A 19,539-nucleotide genomic window follows, 5' to 3' on the forward strand; every position below is an offset into this window, starting at 1 on the left:
CTCTTGGATATTTTGGTGGTGGGGAGGCGTGAGAGCCTTTGTGAAGCTAGGCTGCCTGGCTGTTGCTGTCCGGTCTTGTCCCATCCCGTCCTCTCCACTCTGCCAGCTACTGAGACCTGCTGCGGGGGTTAGGTCATCTTTAAATTCTCTCGGCAATTTGTAGTTTTTGGTGTGTAGGTCTTACAGATTTTTATCTTTTGTCACATTTTCCCCAAGTATTTCATTTTTATTGATGCTATTGTAATTGTTATTTTTTAGATTTCAGTTGTTCATTGTTAATATGTAGAAATGCAGTTTAATTTTGTATACTGATCTCCTAAAGCTTACTGAACTCACTTGTTAGTTCTAGTCCCTTTGTTATAGATTCCATTGGGTTTTTTACATAGGTAATCATGTCATCTACAGATAAAAGTTTCCTTATTTTCCATTATTTGGATGCCTTTTATTTCTTTAACTTGTTTGGTTGTATTGACTAGAACTTAATGGTGCAGTGTTGAATGAAAATAGTAAAAACAGACCTATCTGTTGTATTCCTGACCTTAGATGAAAAGTAGTGGGTCTTTCATTACTTATGATGTTAATTACAGGTTTTTCATATACAGTCATGTACTACATAACTATGTTTCCATTAGCTATGGGCCATATATATGATGTGGTCCCATAAGATTATAATTACCATATTTTTACTGTACCTTTTCTATATTTTGATATGCAGATTTTTACCTTTGGGTTAAAAGTACCTCCAGTGTTCAGTACAGTAACATGCTGTACAAGTTTGTAGCCTAGGAGCAGTAGGCTGTATCATATCTCCTAGGTGTGTAGTAGGCTCTTCCATCTAGGTTTGTGTAACTACAATCTGTGATGTTCACACAATGATGAAGTCGTCTGATGTATTTCTCAGACTCTTGTTAAGTGATACATGTGTATATTTTATGAGATTAGGGAAGTTATCTCTCTTTTTAAAAAGTTTTTATATCTATGTATGTACTTATACAGTATACTAAAGAAAAACTTTTTTAAAGAGTTTCTTTAAAAACTTAAAATTTCATTGAGCCCAAAATGTCATATGACGTTAAGAAAGTTCTCTTCTGTTCCTAGTTGAATAGATATATAAACGTTTAGGGTTCTTACTTCGTCTTGATTGACTGACTCCTTGATCATTATGAAATTACCTACTTTCTGATATATTATTTATCTTAAACCAACTTGTCTGACATTATAATACAGTCACTCCAGCTTTCTGTTAGCTAGCATTGGCTTTGAAACAGTTTCATTGATATTTAATTCACATACTGTACAATTCACCCACTTGAAGTGTATAATTCAGTGGTTTTTAGTATATTCATAGAGTTCCAGAACTTCACCACAACCAATTTTAGAACATTTTGGTCACCCGCTAAAAAAACCCTTATGCCCATTAGCAGTCACTCTCCATTCCCTCTGCTTCCCACTTAGCACCCCTCAACCCTCATCTACTTTCTGTCTCTATAGATTTGCCTATTCTGGACATTTCATGTAAGTGGAATCATACAGTATATGTGGTCTTTTGTGATTGGTTTCTTTAACTTAGTAAAGTGTGTTACAGATTGATCCATGTTGTAACATGTATTGGTACCTCATTCCCTTTTCTCACTAAATATTCCATTGTGCAGATATACCACTTTTTGTTTATTGATTCGGTTGTTGGACATTTGGATTAACTTTTTTTTACTATTGTAAATAATGCTACTGTGAACACATACAAGTTTTTTTGTGGATGTATGTTTTTATTTCTATGTATGTACTTATACAGTATGCTAAGTACAACTCTTAGTACAGTGTACTGAGAGTGGAATTTCTGGGTTATGTGGTAAATCTACATTTAATATTTTGTGGAACTGCCAACCTGTTTTCTACAAAAGCTGTACCATTTTGCATTTTTATTAGCAATGTATGAAGGTTTCAGTTTCTCCACGTTCTTGGAACACTTGTTATTATCTGTCTTTGTTGAGACAGGATCTCCCTCTGTTGCCCAGGCTGGAGTACAGTGGTGCCATCATGGTTCACTGCAGCTTTGAGCTCCCAGGGTCAAGTGGTCCTTCCACCTCAGCCTCCCAAGTAGCTAGGACTACAGGCACGCGCCACCGTGCCTGGCTAATTTTTTATTATTTTTTGTAGACACAGAGTCTTACTATATTGTCCAGGCTGGTCTCAAACTCCTGACCTCAAGTGATCCTCCTGCTTCAGCCTCCCAAGGCACTAGGATTGCAGGTGTGAGGCACTGTGCCTGGCCTCAATGGTTTCTTTTAAATACTTTTTTTTTCTAATGAGAAAAGTTTAAAAAAATATCGTACCACGTTATTACTATTTCTGATGGTCTTTATTCCTTTTTGTAGATCTGTATTTCATCTGGTGTTAGTTTCCTTCTATCTAAGGAACATCCTTTGACATTTTCTTACAGGACTGGCCTGTTGGTGATGAATTCATTCAGTTTGTGTGTGTCTGAAAAAAGTTTATTTCACTATTTTTATAAAGACCTTATTTAATTTTTTTAAAGCAGTTTTTGGTTCCCCTCAAAATTGAACAGATAGTACAGAGATTTCTTATATACTCTCTGCCCCTACACATGCATAGCCTCCGGCATTGTCAGCATCCCCCATGAAGTGGTACCTTTGTTATAATTAGTGAACCTACATTGACACATCATTGTCATTCAAAGTGTATGGTTTATATTAGAGTTTATTCCTAGTATTGTACATTCTGTGGGTTTGATATCACACAGAGTAGATTCCCTGCTCTAAAAATCTGTGCTCTACCTGTTTGTCCCCCTTTCCCCCAACCTCCAACAACTACTGATCTTTTTACTGTCTCTATAGTTTTGCCTTTTCCAGAATGTCATATAGCTGGAATCATGCAATGTGTATGCCTTTTGAGATTGGCCTCTTTCACTTAATAATATGTATTTAATGTTCCTTCATGTCTTTCCATGGCTTCACAGCTCATTTCATTTTAGTGTTGAATAATATTCCATTGTCTGGATGCACCGTAGTTTATCCGTTTACCTGCTGAAAGACATCTTGGTTGCTTCTGAGTTTTGACAGTTAACGGATAAAACTCCGATATACATTTGTGGGCAGGATTTTGTGTAGATAGACACTTTCAGTTTTTGTTGTTGTTGTTGTTTTTTATGAATACCAAGGAATATTGTTGCTGATCTTATGGAAGAGTATGTTTAATTTTTGTTGCTGTTGTTGAGACGGAGTCTTGCTCTGTTGCCTAGGCTGGAGTGCAGTGGCACGATTTTGGTTCACTGCAGCCTCTGCCTCCCAGGTTCAAGTGATTCTCCTGCCTCAGCCTCCTGAGTAGCTGGGATTACAGGCGCCTACCACCACACCTGGCTAATTTTTGTATTTTTAGTAGAGACAGGGTTTCACCATGTTGCTCAGGCTGGTCTTGAATTCCTGACCTCAGGTAATCCACCTGCCTCGGCCTCCCAAAGTGCTGGGATTACAGGCATGACCCACCGCACCTGGCCGAGTATGTTTAATTTTGTAACAAACTGCTAAACTGTCTTCCAAAGTGGCTGTACCATTTTGCCTTTTCTACTGGCAATGAATATGAGTTCCTATTCCACAGCCTTGCCAGCATTTGGTGTTAGCAGTGGTTTTGGATTTTGGCCATTCTGATAGGTAGGTAGTGGTATCTCGTTTAGTTTGCGTTTCCCTGATGACATATAATATGGATTACCTCTTCATATGCTTGTTTGCCATCTACATATCTTCTTTAGTGAAGTGTCTTTAAAGGTCTTTGGCCCATTTTTAGGTGGGTTGTTTGTTTTCTTGTTAAGTTTTAAGTTTTTTATATATTTTGAATACTAGTCTTTCATTAGATATTTTGCAGATATTTCTTCCCAGTCTGTGGCTTGTCTTTTCATTCTCTTGGTAGTGTCTTTCACAGAGCAGAATGTTTTAATTTTAACAAAGTTGAGCTTACCAGTTATTTCATGGATCATGCCTTTGGTGTTGTATCTAAAATATCATTACCAATCCTAGGAACTCCAGCGTTTCTCCTGTATTACCTTGTAGGAGTTTTTCAGTTTTTTTTTTTTGGGGGGGTGGGGATAGGGTTTTGCTTTTGTTGCCCAGGCTGGAGAGCAATGGCACAGTCTTTGGCTCACTGCAACCTCCACCTCCTGGATTCAAGCGATTCTCCTGCCTCAGCCTCCTGAGTAGCTGGGATTACAGATGCCTTCCATCACGCCTGGCTAATTTTTTGTTGTTGTTTGTTTGGTTGGTTGGTTGGTTGATTGAGATGGAGTCTCGTTCTGTACCCGAGGCTGGAGTGCAGTGGCGCAATCTTGGCTTACTGCAACCTCTGCCTCCTGGGTCCCGGTTCAGGCAGTTCTCCTGCCTCAGCCCCCTGAGTAGCTGGGATTACAGACATGTGCCAACATGCCCAGCTAACTTTTGTATTTTTAGTAGAGACGGGGTTTCCCCATGTTGGCCAGGCTGGTCTTGAACTCCTGACCTTGTGATCCACCTGCCTCAGCCTCCCCAAGTGCTGGGATTACAGGTGTAAGCCACTGCCCCGGCCTAATTTTTGTATTAATAGAAATGGAGTTTCACCATGTTGATCAGGTTGGTCTTGAACTCCTGACCTCAGGTGATCCACCCACCTCAGCCTTCCAGAGTGCTGGGATTACAGGCGCGAGTGAGTGCGCCTGACCTAGTTTTTTATTTTATTGCATTTAGGACTGTGATTTGTTTTGGGTTAATTTTTGTGAATGAAAGGTGTAAGACCTGTGGTTTAGATTTATTATTTTTTTTGTCTGTGTGTGTCCAGTTGTTCCAGCACCATTTTCCCCCTTTGCACCTTTCTTCTTCTTCTTCCTCTTTTTTTGAGACAGAGTCTCGCTCTTGTCGCCAGGCTGGAGTGCAGTGGTGCCATCTTGGCTCACTGCAACCTCCGACTCCCTGGTTCAAGTAATTCTTTTGCCTCAGCCTCCTGAGTAGCTGGGATTACAGGCGTGTGCCACCACGCCTAGCTAATTTTTGTATTTTTAGTAGAGACGGGTTTCATCATGTTGGCCAGGATGGTCTCAATCTCCTGACATCGTGATTCCCCCACTTTGGCCACTCAAAGTGCTGGGATTTCAGGCATGAGCCATCACACCCGGCTTGGACCTTTTTTTTTTTTTTTTTTAAATACGGATATTTCAATTGGCAAATAAAATTGTATATATTTATGGTGTACAATATGATGTTTTGAAATATGTGTATATTGTGGAATGGCTGAATCAAGCAAATTAATATACAGATCATCTCATATACTCATCATTTTGTGTTAAGCACACTTAAAATCTACAGTCTCAGCAGGATTTCTTTTTTTAAGGCAAGGTCTTACTCTGTCACCCAGGCTGGAGTGCAGTGGTGTGATCGTGGCTCACCGTAGTCTGGAGCTCCCACCTTAGCCTTTCGAGTAGCTGGGACTACAGGCCAGTGCCATGCTGCCCAGCTGATTTTTTGCTTTTTTGTAGAGGCAGGATCTTGCTATGTTGCCCAGATGAGTCTTGAACTCCTGGTCTCAAATGATCCTCTGTCCTCAGCCTTCCAAAGTGCTGGGATTACAGGTGTGAGCCACCATGCCTGGCTAATCTATTGTCTTAACAGTTTTCGAATGTACAATATATTGTTATGAACTGTAGTCACCTTGTCATACAATAGATCTCTTGAACTTACTCTTCCTAACTGAAATTTTGAAGCCCTTCACCAACATCTATCCAGCCTTTCCTGTCCCCAATCCTCCACACTTATTAACAACCATTATATTCTCTACATCTATGAGTTTGACTTTTTTAGATTCCACATAAAAGTGAGATGTTTATGTGGTCTTTCTGTATCTGCCTTATTTCCTTAACATAATGTCCTCCAGGTTCATCCATGTTGTTGCAAATGATAGGATTTCTTTCATTTTTAAGAACATTGATCTGTTTTTAAGAACATTGGTCTGTACCACACTTTTTTGATCCATTCATCTGAGATGGACACTTGGGTTGATTCCATATCTTGGTTATTGTGAATAATGTTACAGTGAACCTGGGAATGCAAATATCTCTTTGACATACTGACTTCCTTTCCTTTGGTTATGTGCCCAGTAGTGGGATTGCTGGATCATATGGTAATTCTTTTAGTTTTTGTGGAGCCTCCATACTATTTTTCATACTGACTATAATAAATTACATTCCCATCAGCAATGTGCAAGGGTTTCCTTTTCTCAGCATCCTCACCAACATGCCATCTTTCATCTTTTTGATGATTGTCATTCCAACAGGTATGAGGTAATACCTTATTATGGCTTCAATTTGTATTTCCCTGGTGATGAATGATGGTGAGCATTTTTTCATATACCTATTGGCCATTTTATGTCGTCTTTTGAGAAATGTCTCTTTAAGTTCTTTCCCTATTTTAAAATCAGATTGTTTTCTTACTGTTATTTTTGAGTTCCTTATATATTTTGGATAGTATCCCCTTATCTGATGTACGGTTTGCAAATATTTTCTTCCATTGCATAAATTCTCTTCACTCTTTCGATTCCTCTGCTGTGCTTTTTAAAAAGTTTGATGTAACCCCATTTGTCTACCTGCTTTTGTTGCCTGTGCTTTTGGGGTCCCATCCAAAAAATCATTGCCTAGACCAGTGTCAGGAAGCTTTTTCCCTATGTTTTACAGTTTCAGGTCTTACGTTTCAGTCTCTAATGCATATTGAATTAATTTTTGTTTATGGTGTGGGATAAGAGTTCAGTTTCTTTCTTGTGGACGTGGATATCTAATTTTTTGAGCCCCATTTATTGAACAGACTGTTCTTCCCCTGTTGTGTGTTCTTGGCACCTTTGTAGAAAAATCAATTAATCATAAATGTGTGGATTTACTTCTGGGCTGTTTATTCTGTTTCATTGCTCTATGTGTTTGTTTTCATGCCGAAGACCTTGCTGTTTTGATTACTATAGTGTGTAGCATACAGTTGACCCTTGAACAAGGTCTTGAACTGCTTGGGTCCACTTAAATGCAGATTTTCCCCTGCCTTTACCACTTCTGAGACAGCAAGACCAACCCTTCCTCTTCCCTCCTCCTCAGCTTACTCAACTTGAAGACGAGAAGATGAAGGCCCTTATGATGATCCACTTCCACTTTATGAATTGTAACTATATTTTCTCTTCCTTACGATTTTCTAAATAACATTTTTTTTGTAGCTTACTTTATTGTAAGAATACAGCATATAATATATATATATATCATGCAAAATGTATTAATTTAGTGTTTGTGTCATTGCTAAGACTTCCAGTCAATAGTAGCCTATTTGTAGTTAGGCTGTAGGGAAGTTAAAAGTTATATGCAGCTTTTTGACTGCATAGGGGATTGGCTCCCCTGATGCCTGTGTCATTTAAGGGTCAGTTGTATTTTGAAATCAGTCAGTGTGAAGCCTCCTCTGTTCATTTTTGCTCAAGATTGCATTGGCTATTTGGGGTCTTTAGTGGGTCTGTATGAATTTTAGGATTTTAAAAAATTTCTGTGAGAAATATCATTGGAATTTTGATAGAGGTTGCATTGAATCTGTAGATTGCTTTGGTTAGTATGAACATTTTGATACTGTTCTTCTAATTCGTGAACATAAGAATATATTTCCATTCATTTATTTCAGTTTGTTTCATCTGTGTTTTATATAGTTTTTAATGTACAGGTCTTTCACCTCTTTGGCTAAATTAACTCCTAAGTATTTTATTTTATTTTTGTAACCATCGTAAATGGGATTGTTTTCTTAATTTCTTTTTCAGATAGTTTGTTGTTAGTATATGGAAATGCTACACATTTTTGTTTATTGATTTTATATCCTGCAACTTTGCTGAATCCATATATTATTTCTAACAGTTTATTGGCAGAGTCTTTAAGAGAGTTTTTTCTATGTAAAATCATGTGTTCTGCAGTCAGGGACAATTTCATTTCTTCCTTTTTAATTTAGATGCCTTTTATTTCTTTCTCTTGCCTAATTACTCTGGCTAGGACTTCCAACACCATGTCGAGTGAAGATGGCAAGAGTGGGCATCCTTGTCTTGTTTCTGATCTTAGAAGAAAAGCTTTCAACTTTTCACTGTTTAGTATGATGCTAGCTATTGGCTTCTCATATATGGCCTTTATTGTGTTGAGGTAAATTCTTTCTATACCTGATTTGTTGAGTTTTTATGAAAGGATGTTGAAATTTGTCTCGTGCTTTTTCTGCATCTATTGAGACAATCATACGTTTTTGTCCTTCGTTCTGTTAACGTGATTCACATTCATAGATTTGTGTATGTTGAACCATCCTTGTATCCCTGAGGTAAATCCTTTATGTTCATATTGAATGATCCTTTTAATGTGCTGTTGAATTTTGTTAATACTTTGTTGAACTCCAGCACTGTTTATTGAAAACAGTACCTTTGCACCGTTGTATTTTATCCATTTCTTTGTCAAAGATCATTGTACTAGATTTATGAGGTCTATTTCTGGGCTCTCTATTCTGTTTCATTGATCTGTATGTCTGTTCTTTTGCCAGTACCACGCTGTCTTGCTTACAATAAAGCTTGAAGTTGGGTAGAGTCAGTCCTCTAACTTTGTTCTTTTCCTTCAGTATTTTGTTGGCTATTTTGGATCTTTTGCCTCTCCATATAAATTTTAGAATCATCTTGGTGATAGAAAATAACTTTCTGGGGTTGTAATTGCATTAAATATATAGGTCTAGTTGGGAAGCACTGACATCTTGCCAATGTTGAGTCTTCCTGTATAGATAGGAATAATACCTCTCCAGTTATTTAGGTCTTTGATTTGTTTCATCAGAGCTTTGTAGTTTTCCTCGTAGAAATCTCATATATATTTTGTTAAATTCATACCTAAGTATTCTGTTTTTTGGGAGTGTAATGTAAATGACACTGTTTTTAATTTAAAATTCCACTTGTTCATTGCTGGTGTATAGGAAAGCAGTTGAATTTTGTATATTAACCTTGTATCATGCAACCTTGCTATAATTGCTTATTAGTTCCAGAGGTTTTTTTTCATTATTTTGAATTCTTCATGTGGACAACTATGTCATCTGAGAAAAACAGATGGTTTTGTTTCTTCTGTTCTCATCAGCATGCCTTTTTCCCTTTTCTTGTCTTAATGAATCCATTAGGACTTGCAATACAATGCTGAAAAGGAGTGGTGAGAGGAAATCTCCTTGTCTCGCTCCTGATCTTAGCAGAAAAGCTTCTAGTTTCATACCATTTAAGTATGATGTTAGCTGTAGGTTTTTTCTGGATATTCCTTGTCAAGTTGAGGAATGAGAATTTTTAAAATCGTGAATGGGTGTGGGATTTTTTTTCATATGCTTTGTCTGCATCTGTTGATATGGTTGTGTGATTTTTCTTCCTTAGTTTGTTGATGTGATGGATTTTATTAATGATTTTCAAACGTTGGACCAGTAATTTACATCTGGGATAAATCCCACTTGATCATAGTATGTGATTCTTTTTATACATTGTTGGGTTTTGCTAATGTTTTGTTGAGGGTTTTGCACCTGTGTTCATAAAACATGTTGGTCTGTAGTTTTCTTATAATGTCTCTGTCGAGTTTTGGAATACTCTGATGTTGGCCTCTACCGAATGACTTGGGAAGGATTCCTTCTGCTTCTATCTTGTGTAGGAGATGATAGAGAATGGGTATAATTTCTTTCCTAAGTGTTTTATAAAATTCACCAGCGAACCCATCTGGTCCTGGTGTTTTCTGTTTTGAAAGGTTATTATTGGTTCAGTTTCTTTTAATACAGGCCTATTTATTAATTGTTTCTTGTGTGAGTTATTGGTAGTTTGTGGCTTTCAGGAAAGTGGTTCATTTTATCTAGGTAATAAAATTTGTAGCATTAGAATTGTTCATAGCATTCTTTTTTTAATTTTATTTTTTTGAGACAGAGCCTTGCTATTACCCAGGCTAGAGTGTAGTGGTGCCATCTTGGCTCACTGCAACCTCTGCCTCCCGGATCCAGGCGATTCTGGTCCCTCAGCTGCCTGAGTTGCTGGGATTACAGGCGCCTGTCACCACACCTGGCTAATTTTTATATTTTTAGTGGAGACGGGGTTTCGCCATGTTGGCCAGGCTGGTCTTGAACTCCTGTCCTCAAGTGACCTGCCTGCCTTGGCCTCCCAAAGTGATGGGATTACAGATGTGAGCCAGTATACTGTGCCTGGCCAGTATTATTTTATTGTCCTTTTAATCTTCATGAGATTTGTAGTGATTTCTTTCTTTGATTTCTGATATTAGGAGTTTGTGTCCTCTTCTCTTTTTGCTAGTCTGCTTGGCTAGAGGTTTATGGTTTAATTGATCTTTTCAAAGAACAAGCTTTTGGTTTTTATCATTGATTTTTCTCTGTTGATTTCCTGTTTTCAGTTACATTGATATCTGCTCTTATTTTTATTCTTCTGCTAACTTTAGATTTAATTCGCTGCTTCTTTTTCTGTTTTTTTAAGGTGATTGATTAGGTGATTTTAGATCTTTTGTCTTTTTTGGTAAATACATTCAATGCTACGAATTTCCCTCTAAGCACTGCTTTCACTTCATCCCACAGATTTTGATAAGTTGTGCCTTTATTTTCATTTAGCTCAAAATATTTTAAAATTTATCTTGAGATCTCTTTTTTGACCTATGTGTTATTAGAAGTGTGTTATGTAATCTCCCAAGTATTTGGGGGTTTTTTTTTTTTTTTGATTATATTTCTGTTATTGATTTGTAATTTAATTTTATTGTGGCCGGAGAGGAGACATTTTATGACTTGTTCTTTTGAATGTGTTAAGTTTTGTTTTATGGTCCAGAATGTGGTCTATCTTGATGAATATCTGATGTGAGTGTAAAAATGTGTGTTCTGTTATTTCTTCTGTGACATAATCTGTGAATATTCATTATATTCAGTTGATTGATGTTGAGTTCAATTATGTCCTTACTGGTTTTCTCCCTGCTTGATCTGTCCATTTCTGATAGGCGTTGAAGTGTCCAACTGTAATAGTGACTTCATTTATTTCTCCTTGCAATTCTGTCAGTTTTTGCCTACATAGACACTTTGTTGTTAGGCTTATGCACGCTAAGCATTATTATGTCTTTTTATCCTTATTTTTATGACCTTTTTATCCTTATTTTTATCCTTGATAAAAGTTACCCTTGATAACTTGCCTTATCTGCTGTGTCTGAAATTATTACAGATAACTCCACTTTCTTTTTTTGAGACAGAGTCTCGCTCTGTGGCCCAGGCTGGAGCGCAGGGGTGCGGTCTCAGCTCACTGTAACCTCTGTCTACCAGGACATGCACCACCATGCCTGGCTAATTTTTGTGTTTTTAGTAGAGATGGGGTTTCGCTATGTTGGCCAGGCTGGTCTTGAACTCTTGTCCTCATGTGATCTGCCTGCCTTGGCCTCCCAAAGTGCTGGGATTACAGGCATGAGCCACCATGCCTGGCCAACTCTTCTTTCTTTTAATTGGTGTTAATATGATATATATTTCTCCATCTATTTACTTTTAATCTGTGTTTTTATTTAAAGTAGGTTTCTTGTAAACCACATCCAGTTGGTTCTTGTTTTTGTGATCCACTTTGACAATCTCTTTTAGTCTTTATTTTTTGCCAAAATGCTGATTTATTTAGAATATTGAACTGAATATTTCAGTCAGTTAAATTAAAATCAGTGAAGGAATACATTGTATAAGCAAAATGATTTGCATTGTGGGACATACTGCGTACTTTCAAGGAATTGTGGGACTAAATGTAAAGGTGTAGAGTGATTATGTTGACAAATATAAAGGTATTTTATAGCTGACCTCTTCTGTTTCCTGCCCTTACCGTCACCCCTGCATTGTATGCAGGCCCAACTTCTACATGTCAGAACCTGTGTTTCTTTACCTGAGGACTTTCTGTGACCACTGAATTCCAATTTTGCATCTGTGTAGCAGGTTGCAGGTACTAGAAAATTAACATTCCCCAACAACCTTGAACCGATGATGGAAGATGATGTATAAATAATACCCCAGTTCCCTCACCCTTGAATAGGATGACTCCAAGATGTATCTGACAATCTCTTTTAATTGATGCACTTAGACTATTGACAGTCAAAGAAATTGCAAAGATAGTTGGATTGATACTCACTGTATTCATTACTGATTTCTTTTTGTTACCCTTGTTTTTTGTTTCTAGTTATGTCTTTCACTCTTTTTCTGCTTTTGTGGTTTTATTTGAGCATTTTATATGATTTCCATTTTCTCTTTCTTAGCATATCAGTTGTACTTTTTTACTTTGCTTAGTGGTTGTCCTAGAATGTCCTAGATTGTAAATGTATATTTACAACTACCTCAAATCTGCTTTAAAAAACACTATATACCTCTTCACAGGTAGTGTATCTTACTATGAGATAATCCTGTTTCTCCCTTCCATTCCTTGTATCATTGCTGTTACTCATTTAACTTATACAGAAATATATGTAATCTCATATATATTTACATTAGCATACATAATCAAATGCATTGTTGCTATTTTAAACAAAATTTTACCTGCTAAATCAATTTTTAAAATGTTTTAATTTTACATTCACTTATTCATTCTTTAGTGTTCTTCCTTTATGTAGATCCAAGTTTCTGACCTATATAATTTTCCTTTTTGCTAAAGAATTTCATTTAACATTTCTTGGAAAGCAGGTCTCTTGACAATAAATTTCGTTAGTATTCTGAAAAAAATCTTTATTTCATCTCTTCACTTTTGAAGGATGATTTTGCAAGGTTCAGAGTTTCTAGTTTGGTGGTTTTCTCTCTCAACACTTCAAATATTTCACTTCACTTTCTTCTGGCATGTGTGGTTATCATTCTTATCTTTATTCATGTGTAAGTACAGTGTTTTTCCCCCTGTCTTTTAGGATTGTTTTTCCTTTATTTCTGATTTTCTGTTGCTTGAAAATGATATCCCTAGGTTTAGTGGGATTTTTTTGGCCTTTGTCCAGCTTGGTGTTCTCTGGGCTTCCTGTGGTTTTGTTCCCAGACCAAACTGAGGGTTGGGCTGCTATTTCTCGTGGCCCAATAACGAGATGGCAGATGAACTGGGGAGGAAGAGAATTTTTATTTTTGTAACCGGTTACAGGGAGAAGGCCTAGAAATTATTGCCAGACCAACTCAAAATTACAAAGTTTTCCAGATATTATATACCTTTTAAGCTATATGTCTACATGTAAGTGTGTATTTATCTGAAGACATAAGCGATTAACTTTTTTCAATCTCTAACTAAGGTCCGAGTCTTGAAGATCTTCCTCTGGAGTCTCAGTAAATTTACTTAATCCAGGTGCTGGAGTGATTACCCTTATCTTTTCTCCTGCTCAGGGAGGTTTGGGGCGTTCTTTCAGATCTCCAATAAACTTGTTTGTGGAGGCCTGGGGAGTTTCTTTGTTATGTTTTAAGGCCCAGGCAAAACTCTTGGTGGGCTTTTGTTACGTTCCAGCCTTTGTATAAGGGCACTGACTTTTTTCAGCTTTTAATATTTAACTTAACCACTCAGTTAGTGCTGCAACAGTTGTTATGGAGCCCTGCATTAGTGAGCCGTGGCCTGCCAGTTTGGTGTCTGATACTAATTTGGGGGAAATTCTCGGTCATTATTGTGTCAAATATTTCTTTTGTTCTTTCCTCTCCTCCTGATACTTCCATTCCATGTTTATTATACCATTTGTAGTTGTTTCAGTTCATAGATACTCTATTCTACTTTTGTCAGTCCTTTTTCTGTTGTTTTTTTTTTTCAGTTTTAAAGATTTTGAATGAGATTTCCTTAAGCTCAGAGATTATTTCCTTAGCTGTGTCTTGTTTACTAAAAAGTCGATCAAAGGCATTCTTCATTTCTGTTGTTTTTGATCTCTTGCATTTTTTTAGTTCTTTTTTAGAATTTCCATCTCTTTCCTTGCATTGCCTATCTGTTCTTGTATGCTGTCCACTTTATTCATTTAAAGCCCTCGGCATATTAATCGTAGTTTTAAATTCTTGGTCCGATAATCCCCATATCATTGCTGTAGCTGAATCTGGTTTTGATACTTGCTCTGTTGCTTTAAAATGTGTTTTTTATCTTTTAATATGCCTTTTATTTTTTTCTTGATAGCTGGACATGTACTGGGTAAAAGAAACTACTGTTAAATAGGTCTTCGGTAGGTGGTTTTAGTATTAGAGTAATGCTGATCTCCTAGAATGAGTTGAGAAGTACTATCTCTGCTTCTGTCTTCTGGAAGAATATGATTATGTGCTGATTAGTATTAAGTTAAATCTCAGAGGGAACTTCCTGTAGATCTTGGGTGTTCTTTCTATGTTGTACTCTGCCTTGCGAACTTTAGGTCTCTTGGCCTTCTCAGCTCTGAACTGTTAATTTCCTCAAATTCAAGGAGCATCTAAACTCTGTTTGAGTTTACCTTCCCTGCAGTGCAGCCTGGAACTGTCTGCGTAGTAATCTCAGGCAGTAATGGGGCTTATCTTGGGTGTTGCTTTCTGAGAGATCACTGCTCTGTGCTTCTTGTTGTCCAATGGCTGAAACATTATTTTATGTATTTTGTCTGTTTTCAGTTGTTTAGGGTGAGAGAGGGTAAGTTACTGTTACTCCATCATGGCTTGATGAATAAATGTGCTGCCCAGGACTCATAAGAATATAATGGTAATCACCCTAGTTGGCTGACTTTGGAGAGAACTAGTCTCCTTTGCCTATACAAATTAACGGGGCTGCTTTAAAGGTAGTGCTTAAGCAGTCATCATTTGTTGCCACTGGTTGCTGGATAGGTTGGGAAGGTCAGAAGCCTCAGTCCACCATCTTTGGAGATTAGGAGGGAAGTATTAAGTCATTTGAACATCGTTTTTATTTTCATTTTCCCTGGTACGTTGTTAGGACTGTCCTGATGTATACTTTACATAAAGGGATGAGGAAAATGTCCAAGCATGACCCAGCTCCTTTTTCCAACCTTTTTTTTTCATGTCATGTATCAGCCCTCTCTTAGTAAGTTTTACCTTATCAAGTGTTGTTTATAACACATTGTGATAGTTAATTGTATTTGATTATAAGACTGTGGAGAAATCTGAAATGGTTACTCATCAGTAAAAGCCGATGACTTTAGAATTTTAAAAATGATTTTCAAAGACTCCACTTTGAATGGGGTGCCTAGTATTTGAATGTTGAACTCTCTTGTGTTAGAATTTACGTTTACTACCAATCTTTTATATTTCAGTTATTCAAGCGGAGAAATGTTGCTACAGCAGAAGAAGAAACAGAAGAAGAAGTTATGTCAGATGGAGGCTTTCATGAGGCCCAGATCAATAACATGGAGATGGCACCAGTAAGATAATGAACTCTTTTTGGTGTTTTTGTGATGAAGATATGAGATGTAGATTTCCTTTTGAGTTTTAAAAAAAGGTTAGATGGCTACAAAAAGTACTTGGCATTTCATTTTTAAAAAGAATATGCTTAATTCCATGGTTCATATTTTGGATAAAGTGCAGTTAAACTGTAAGGATTAATTCTGCTATAAAAACTTATAAAGCTAATTATAAGATAAAATTGTTCTTTAAAAGTTGAATAATAATAGATACCTTATTTATTTATTTATTTTTGAAGAGACAGAGTCTTGCTGTGTTGCCCAGGTTGGAGTGCAGTGGTGCAATCATAGGTCACTGCAATCTTGAACTCCTGGGCTTAAGTGATCCTCCTGCCTTAGCCTCCCAAATAGCTGAGACTGCAGGCATGTGCCACCATGACTGGCAAATTTTAAAAATTTTTGTGGAGACGGGATCTCACTGTGTTGCCCAGGTGAACTCTTGGCCTCAAGTGATCCTTTTGCCTTGGCCCCCCAAAGTGCTAGAATTACAGACTTGAGCCGTCACACCCAGCCATAAGAGATACTTTAAAGAAAATAATGATTTTTTAATTCATTTACAAAATTGACCTGTTTGTATGATTTAAAAACTTGATTCCACATCAGAACTGTTGGATTTTTCTGTTGTGAACCATTTTGTTACTTTTTTGAAGTTAACATGAAGAGATAAAAGTCATGCTTTATTTGTATGGATTAGACCTATCTAGATTTAATTTTTATTTATTCTTTCTGAGAACTTTTGTATATTAAAATGTTCTCTTCTCCCTCACCTTTTTTTTGGTAAATGGTGGCATACTATTCATGGTATTTTGTCGTTTTTGTTTTTATTTCATTTCATAGATCGCCAGTTTACATGAACCAACTTTCTTTGAGAGTTGGGGGGGTAGTAGTAGTATTTCCTTTGTAATTCATACAGACATAGCCAATGCCATCATTTTGTAATGAAAGTTTCTAGGCCCTTCAGAAAGCTAGTCTTTCCAGTTTTTTAAAAGAGGAACTGTTAAGTGAATATAAAGTGTTTTATGGATTGTATTAGTCAGGGTTCTCCAGAGAAACAGAACTAATGAGAGAAAAAAATTTAAGAAAGTAGCTCATGTCTTTGGGAGCTGGCAAGTGTGAAATCTGTAGGGCACACTGGCCCAGTATAAATTCAGGTTAAGGGTTGATGTTGTTGAATCCCTTTTTCTTCAGAAAACCTAGTCTTTGCTCTTAAGGGTTTCAACTGATTGGATGAGGCCAACTTGCATTATGGGGCCGTCTACGTCAAGCATACTGGTTTAAATTTTAATCACATCTAAAAATTAACTCTCACTGCAACATCTGGACTGGTGTTTGATTAGATAACTGGATACCAGGATATCATAATCCAGTCAAGTTGACACATAAAATTAACCATCATAGTCTACCCCTTGCCAGTTGGTATCCATACACATCTCCTTACACCATATACTTTGTCTCAAATAAAGGTAACAGCAAAGCTGTACCTTATCTAAAATTACAACATTTTTTTTTTTTTTTTTTGAAACGGGAATCTTGCTCTGTCACCCAGGCTGAAGTGCGGTGGTATGATCTCGGCTCACCGCAACCTCTGCCTCCCGGATTCAAGTGATTCTCCCGCCTCAGCCTGCTGAGTAGCTGGGACTACAGGTGTGCGCCACCACCCCCAGCTAATTTTTTGTGTTTTTAGTAGAGATGGGGTTTCACCATATTGGCCAGGTTGGTCTCGAACTCCTGACCTCATGATCCACCCGCTTTGACCTCCCAAAGTGCTGGGAATACAGGCGTGAACCAGCACATCCAGCCAGATTACAACTTTCTTTTGTGCAACTGAAAATACATAGATGGTTCTTGACTTACGAGGGTTCAAGTCAGGATTTTTCAACTTTACAGTGGTGTGAAAGCCATATGCAATCAGTAGAAACCATATTTGGAATACCCATACAGTCACTCTGTGTCTTATTTTCAGTACAGTGTTAAGTAAATTACATGAGATAGTCAGCACTTTATTATAAAATAGACTTTGTGTTAGATCATTTGTTCAGCTTAGGCTAATGTACATGTTCTGAGCATGTTTAAGGTGGGCTAGGCAATGAAGTTTGGTAGGTTGGGTGTATTAAGTGTATTTTTTACTTACGATGTTTTCAACTTATGATGTATTTAGTGGGGCATAACCCCATTCATTGTAAGTTGAGGCACATCTGTAGTTACTCTGCAGAAGAGGATGCAAAATCTTTGGGTGATGTTCACTCCTGTCCTTGATAGCCTGTGACTTAAATATTATAATGTAAAGTTAACAGTACTTAAATAGTGTGATGTAAAGTCAGTACAGCTTGCTATAAGAGGATAAGAGAGAGAAGATAAAGATATTTGCTTAATGTGTATATCTATATATGAATGTGTTTATGCAAACATATTCATAACAAATCATATAGAAACCTTTAGGAATGAGTCTTGCAATTTTGAAAATACTTTTCTGATTCTTGAGTAGAATGCTTCATATATTCCCCTATGAGGATTTTTAGATATTGCTTACCAGTCATCCAGCATTTGCAGCTTAGTGCAGCCTTCTTTACAATTCATCTTGTTGACTGTTACCCTTCATGAAATAAGAACTTTGTTTCTTTGTGACAAATAACCCTGAGAAGAAAATTAACTGCTAATACTGGGGATGAGTTATGGTGGGAAATGGAAACATTCTAATAAAGCAAGGAGGTAGTGGGAAACTGGAAAGTTTTAATATAACAAGAAATAAATTTTAAATAAGTTTAAGAGTCAGCTGTTGAATTTGGCAGTGGCTAGATTTATACAGGACCACTCTATATACTCATTCAATAAATATTGCAGAGCATTTGCAGTACACCAGCCCTCAGTGTGATAGAGTGGTAAGACAGACAGAGTCTTGGGCTTACAAGGAGGTTACAGTATACTGGAGGAACACAGAAAAATATCTGGGAGTGTAATAAGGGCTGGGCATACAATTGAAATAGGGTGATGTGATAGAGATAGAGTGGCTACTTTAGGCTTGGAGGTCTTGAAAAGCCATCTTTTAAAACTTAACATTTAATTTTGATAAAGAAGAGCCAACTATGTGATGAACAAGAAGGGGAAGAGCAATAAGCTCCTTGTCTTATTTACTAGTAAGATTACTTTCTACTGTGAGCTTTTTAATGATAGAGAATTTGGCTTCATTATATTATTGATCATCTTACACATTTCTAGATGTAAAGATTGTCCTACCTTTGTGTAACTTCTGGGGAAGTATGGTTAACTTAATGACTTGGCCATGATATCTGTTACCTTTGTTTCCTTTGAATTAAGGTTGATAATGTATTATATGTTCTTTTTGTTTGTGATCCCAGGGTGGTGTCATCACTTCTGACATGATTGAAATGATATTTTCCAAAAGCCCAGAGCAACAGCTTTCAGCAACACAGAAATTCAGGAAACTGCTTTCAAAAGGTGAGCTATGAATATGTTGAGTATATTTTTTCATCTCTCTACAAAATTACTTTCCCATAATCTGTTTTTCATACCACAGATAATTTGTTTTGGAGTATATTTATCAATAAATGGATAAAAGCGTAGACATACATGTAATTGTGAACCATGCCTAAATTTTAAGTTTCCTGTGTATTTGTGGGATCTTACCAGGATCAGAAAGCAAAATTATTTTCATTTTTGGGTTATTTTATAAAAGACCTTATAGAGAATAGTAGTCAGTATCTCATGTTAATTCAAATTGAGAGATTAACTTTTTTTTATAGAATAACTTTAAAAATATTACTTGAAAGGGCTATGATTGTTGATTTTAATGTCAGCAATTTACCACTGAAAGTTAAGAATGGATTTACTGGTGGGCAGGGTGATTACCTTTTTTTTTTTTTTTTTTTTTTTAAGACGGCTCTGTCACCAGGCTGGAGCACAGGCTGGGCACAATCTCAGCTCACTGCAATCTCCAACTCCCTGGTTCAAGCAATTCTTTTGCCTCAACCTCCTGAGTAGCTGGGATTACAGTTACATGCCACCACGCCCAGCTAATTTTTGTTTTTTTTTTTTTTTTGTATTTTTAGTAGAGATAGGTTTTCACCATGTTGGCCAGGATGATCTCGATCTCCTGACATCGTGATCCGTCTGCT

At 36.9% G+C, this 19,539-nt stretch overlaps 2 protein-coding genes across 3 annotated transcripts in view; both read left to right on the forward strand.

Moving 5' to 3' along the window:
• Positions 1 to 19,539, forward strand: part of KPNA1 (karyopherin subunit alpha 1) — a 335,799-nt gene that overhangs the window by 279,390 nt on the left and 36,870 nt on the right. For both annotated transcript variants that reach the window (XM_050781846.1, XM_050781845.1), the window contains 2 exons: positions 15,260 to 15,367; positions 18,763 to 18,862. In XM_050781846.1, coding sequence (XP_050637803.1) covers positions 15,260 to 15,367; positions 18,763 to 18,862 — 208 coding nt within the window. The remainder of the gene's footprint in view (positions 1 to 15,259; positions 15,368 to 18,762; positions 18,863 to 19,539) is intronic.
• MIX23 (mitochondrial matrix import factor 23) overlaps positions 1 to 19,539 on the forward strand; it is a 304,832-nt gene that overhangs the window by 183,147 nt on the left and 102,146 nt on the right. The gene's annotated exons all lie outside the window — the stretch shown is intronic.

This window comes from Macaca thibetana, chromosome 2 (assembly GCF_024542745.1).
Source record: "Macaca thibetana thibetana isolate TM-01 chromosome 2, ASM2454274v1, whole genome shotgun sequence".
Classification (NCBI taxonomy): Eukaryota; Metazoa; Chordata; class Mammalia; order Primates; family Cercopithecidae; genus Macaca; species Macaca thibetana.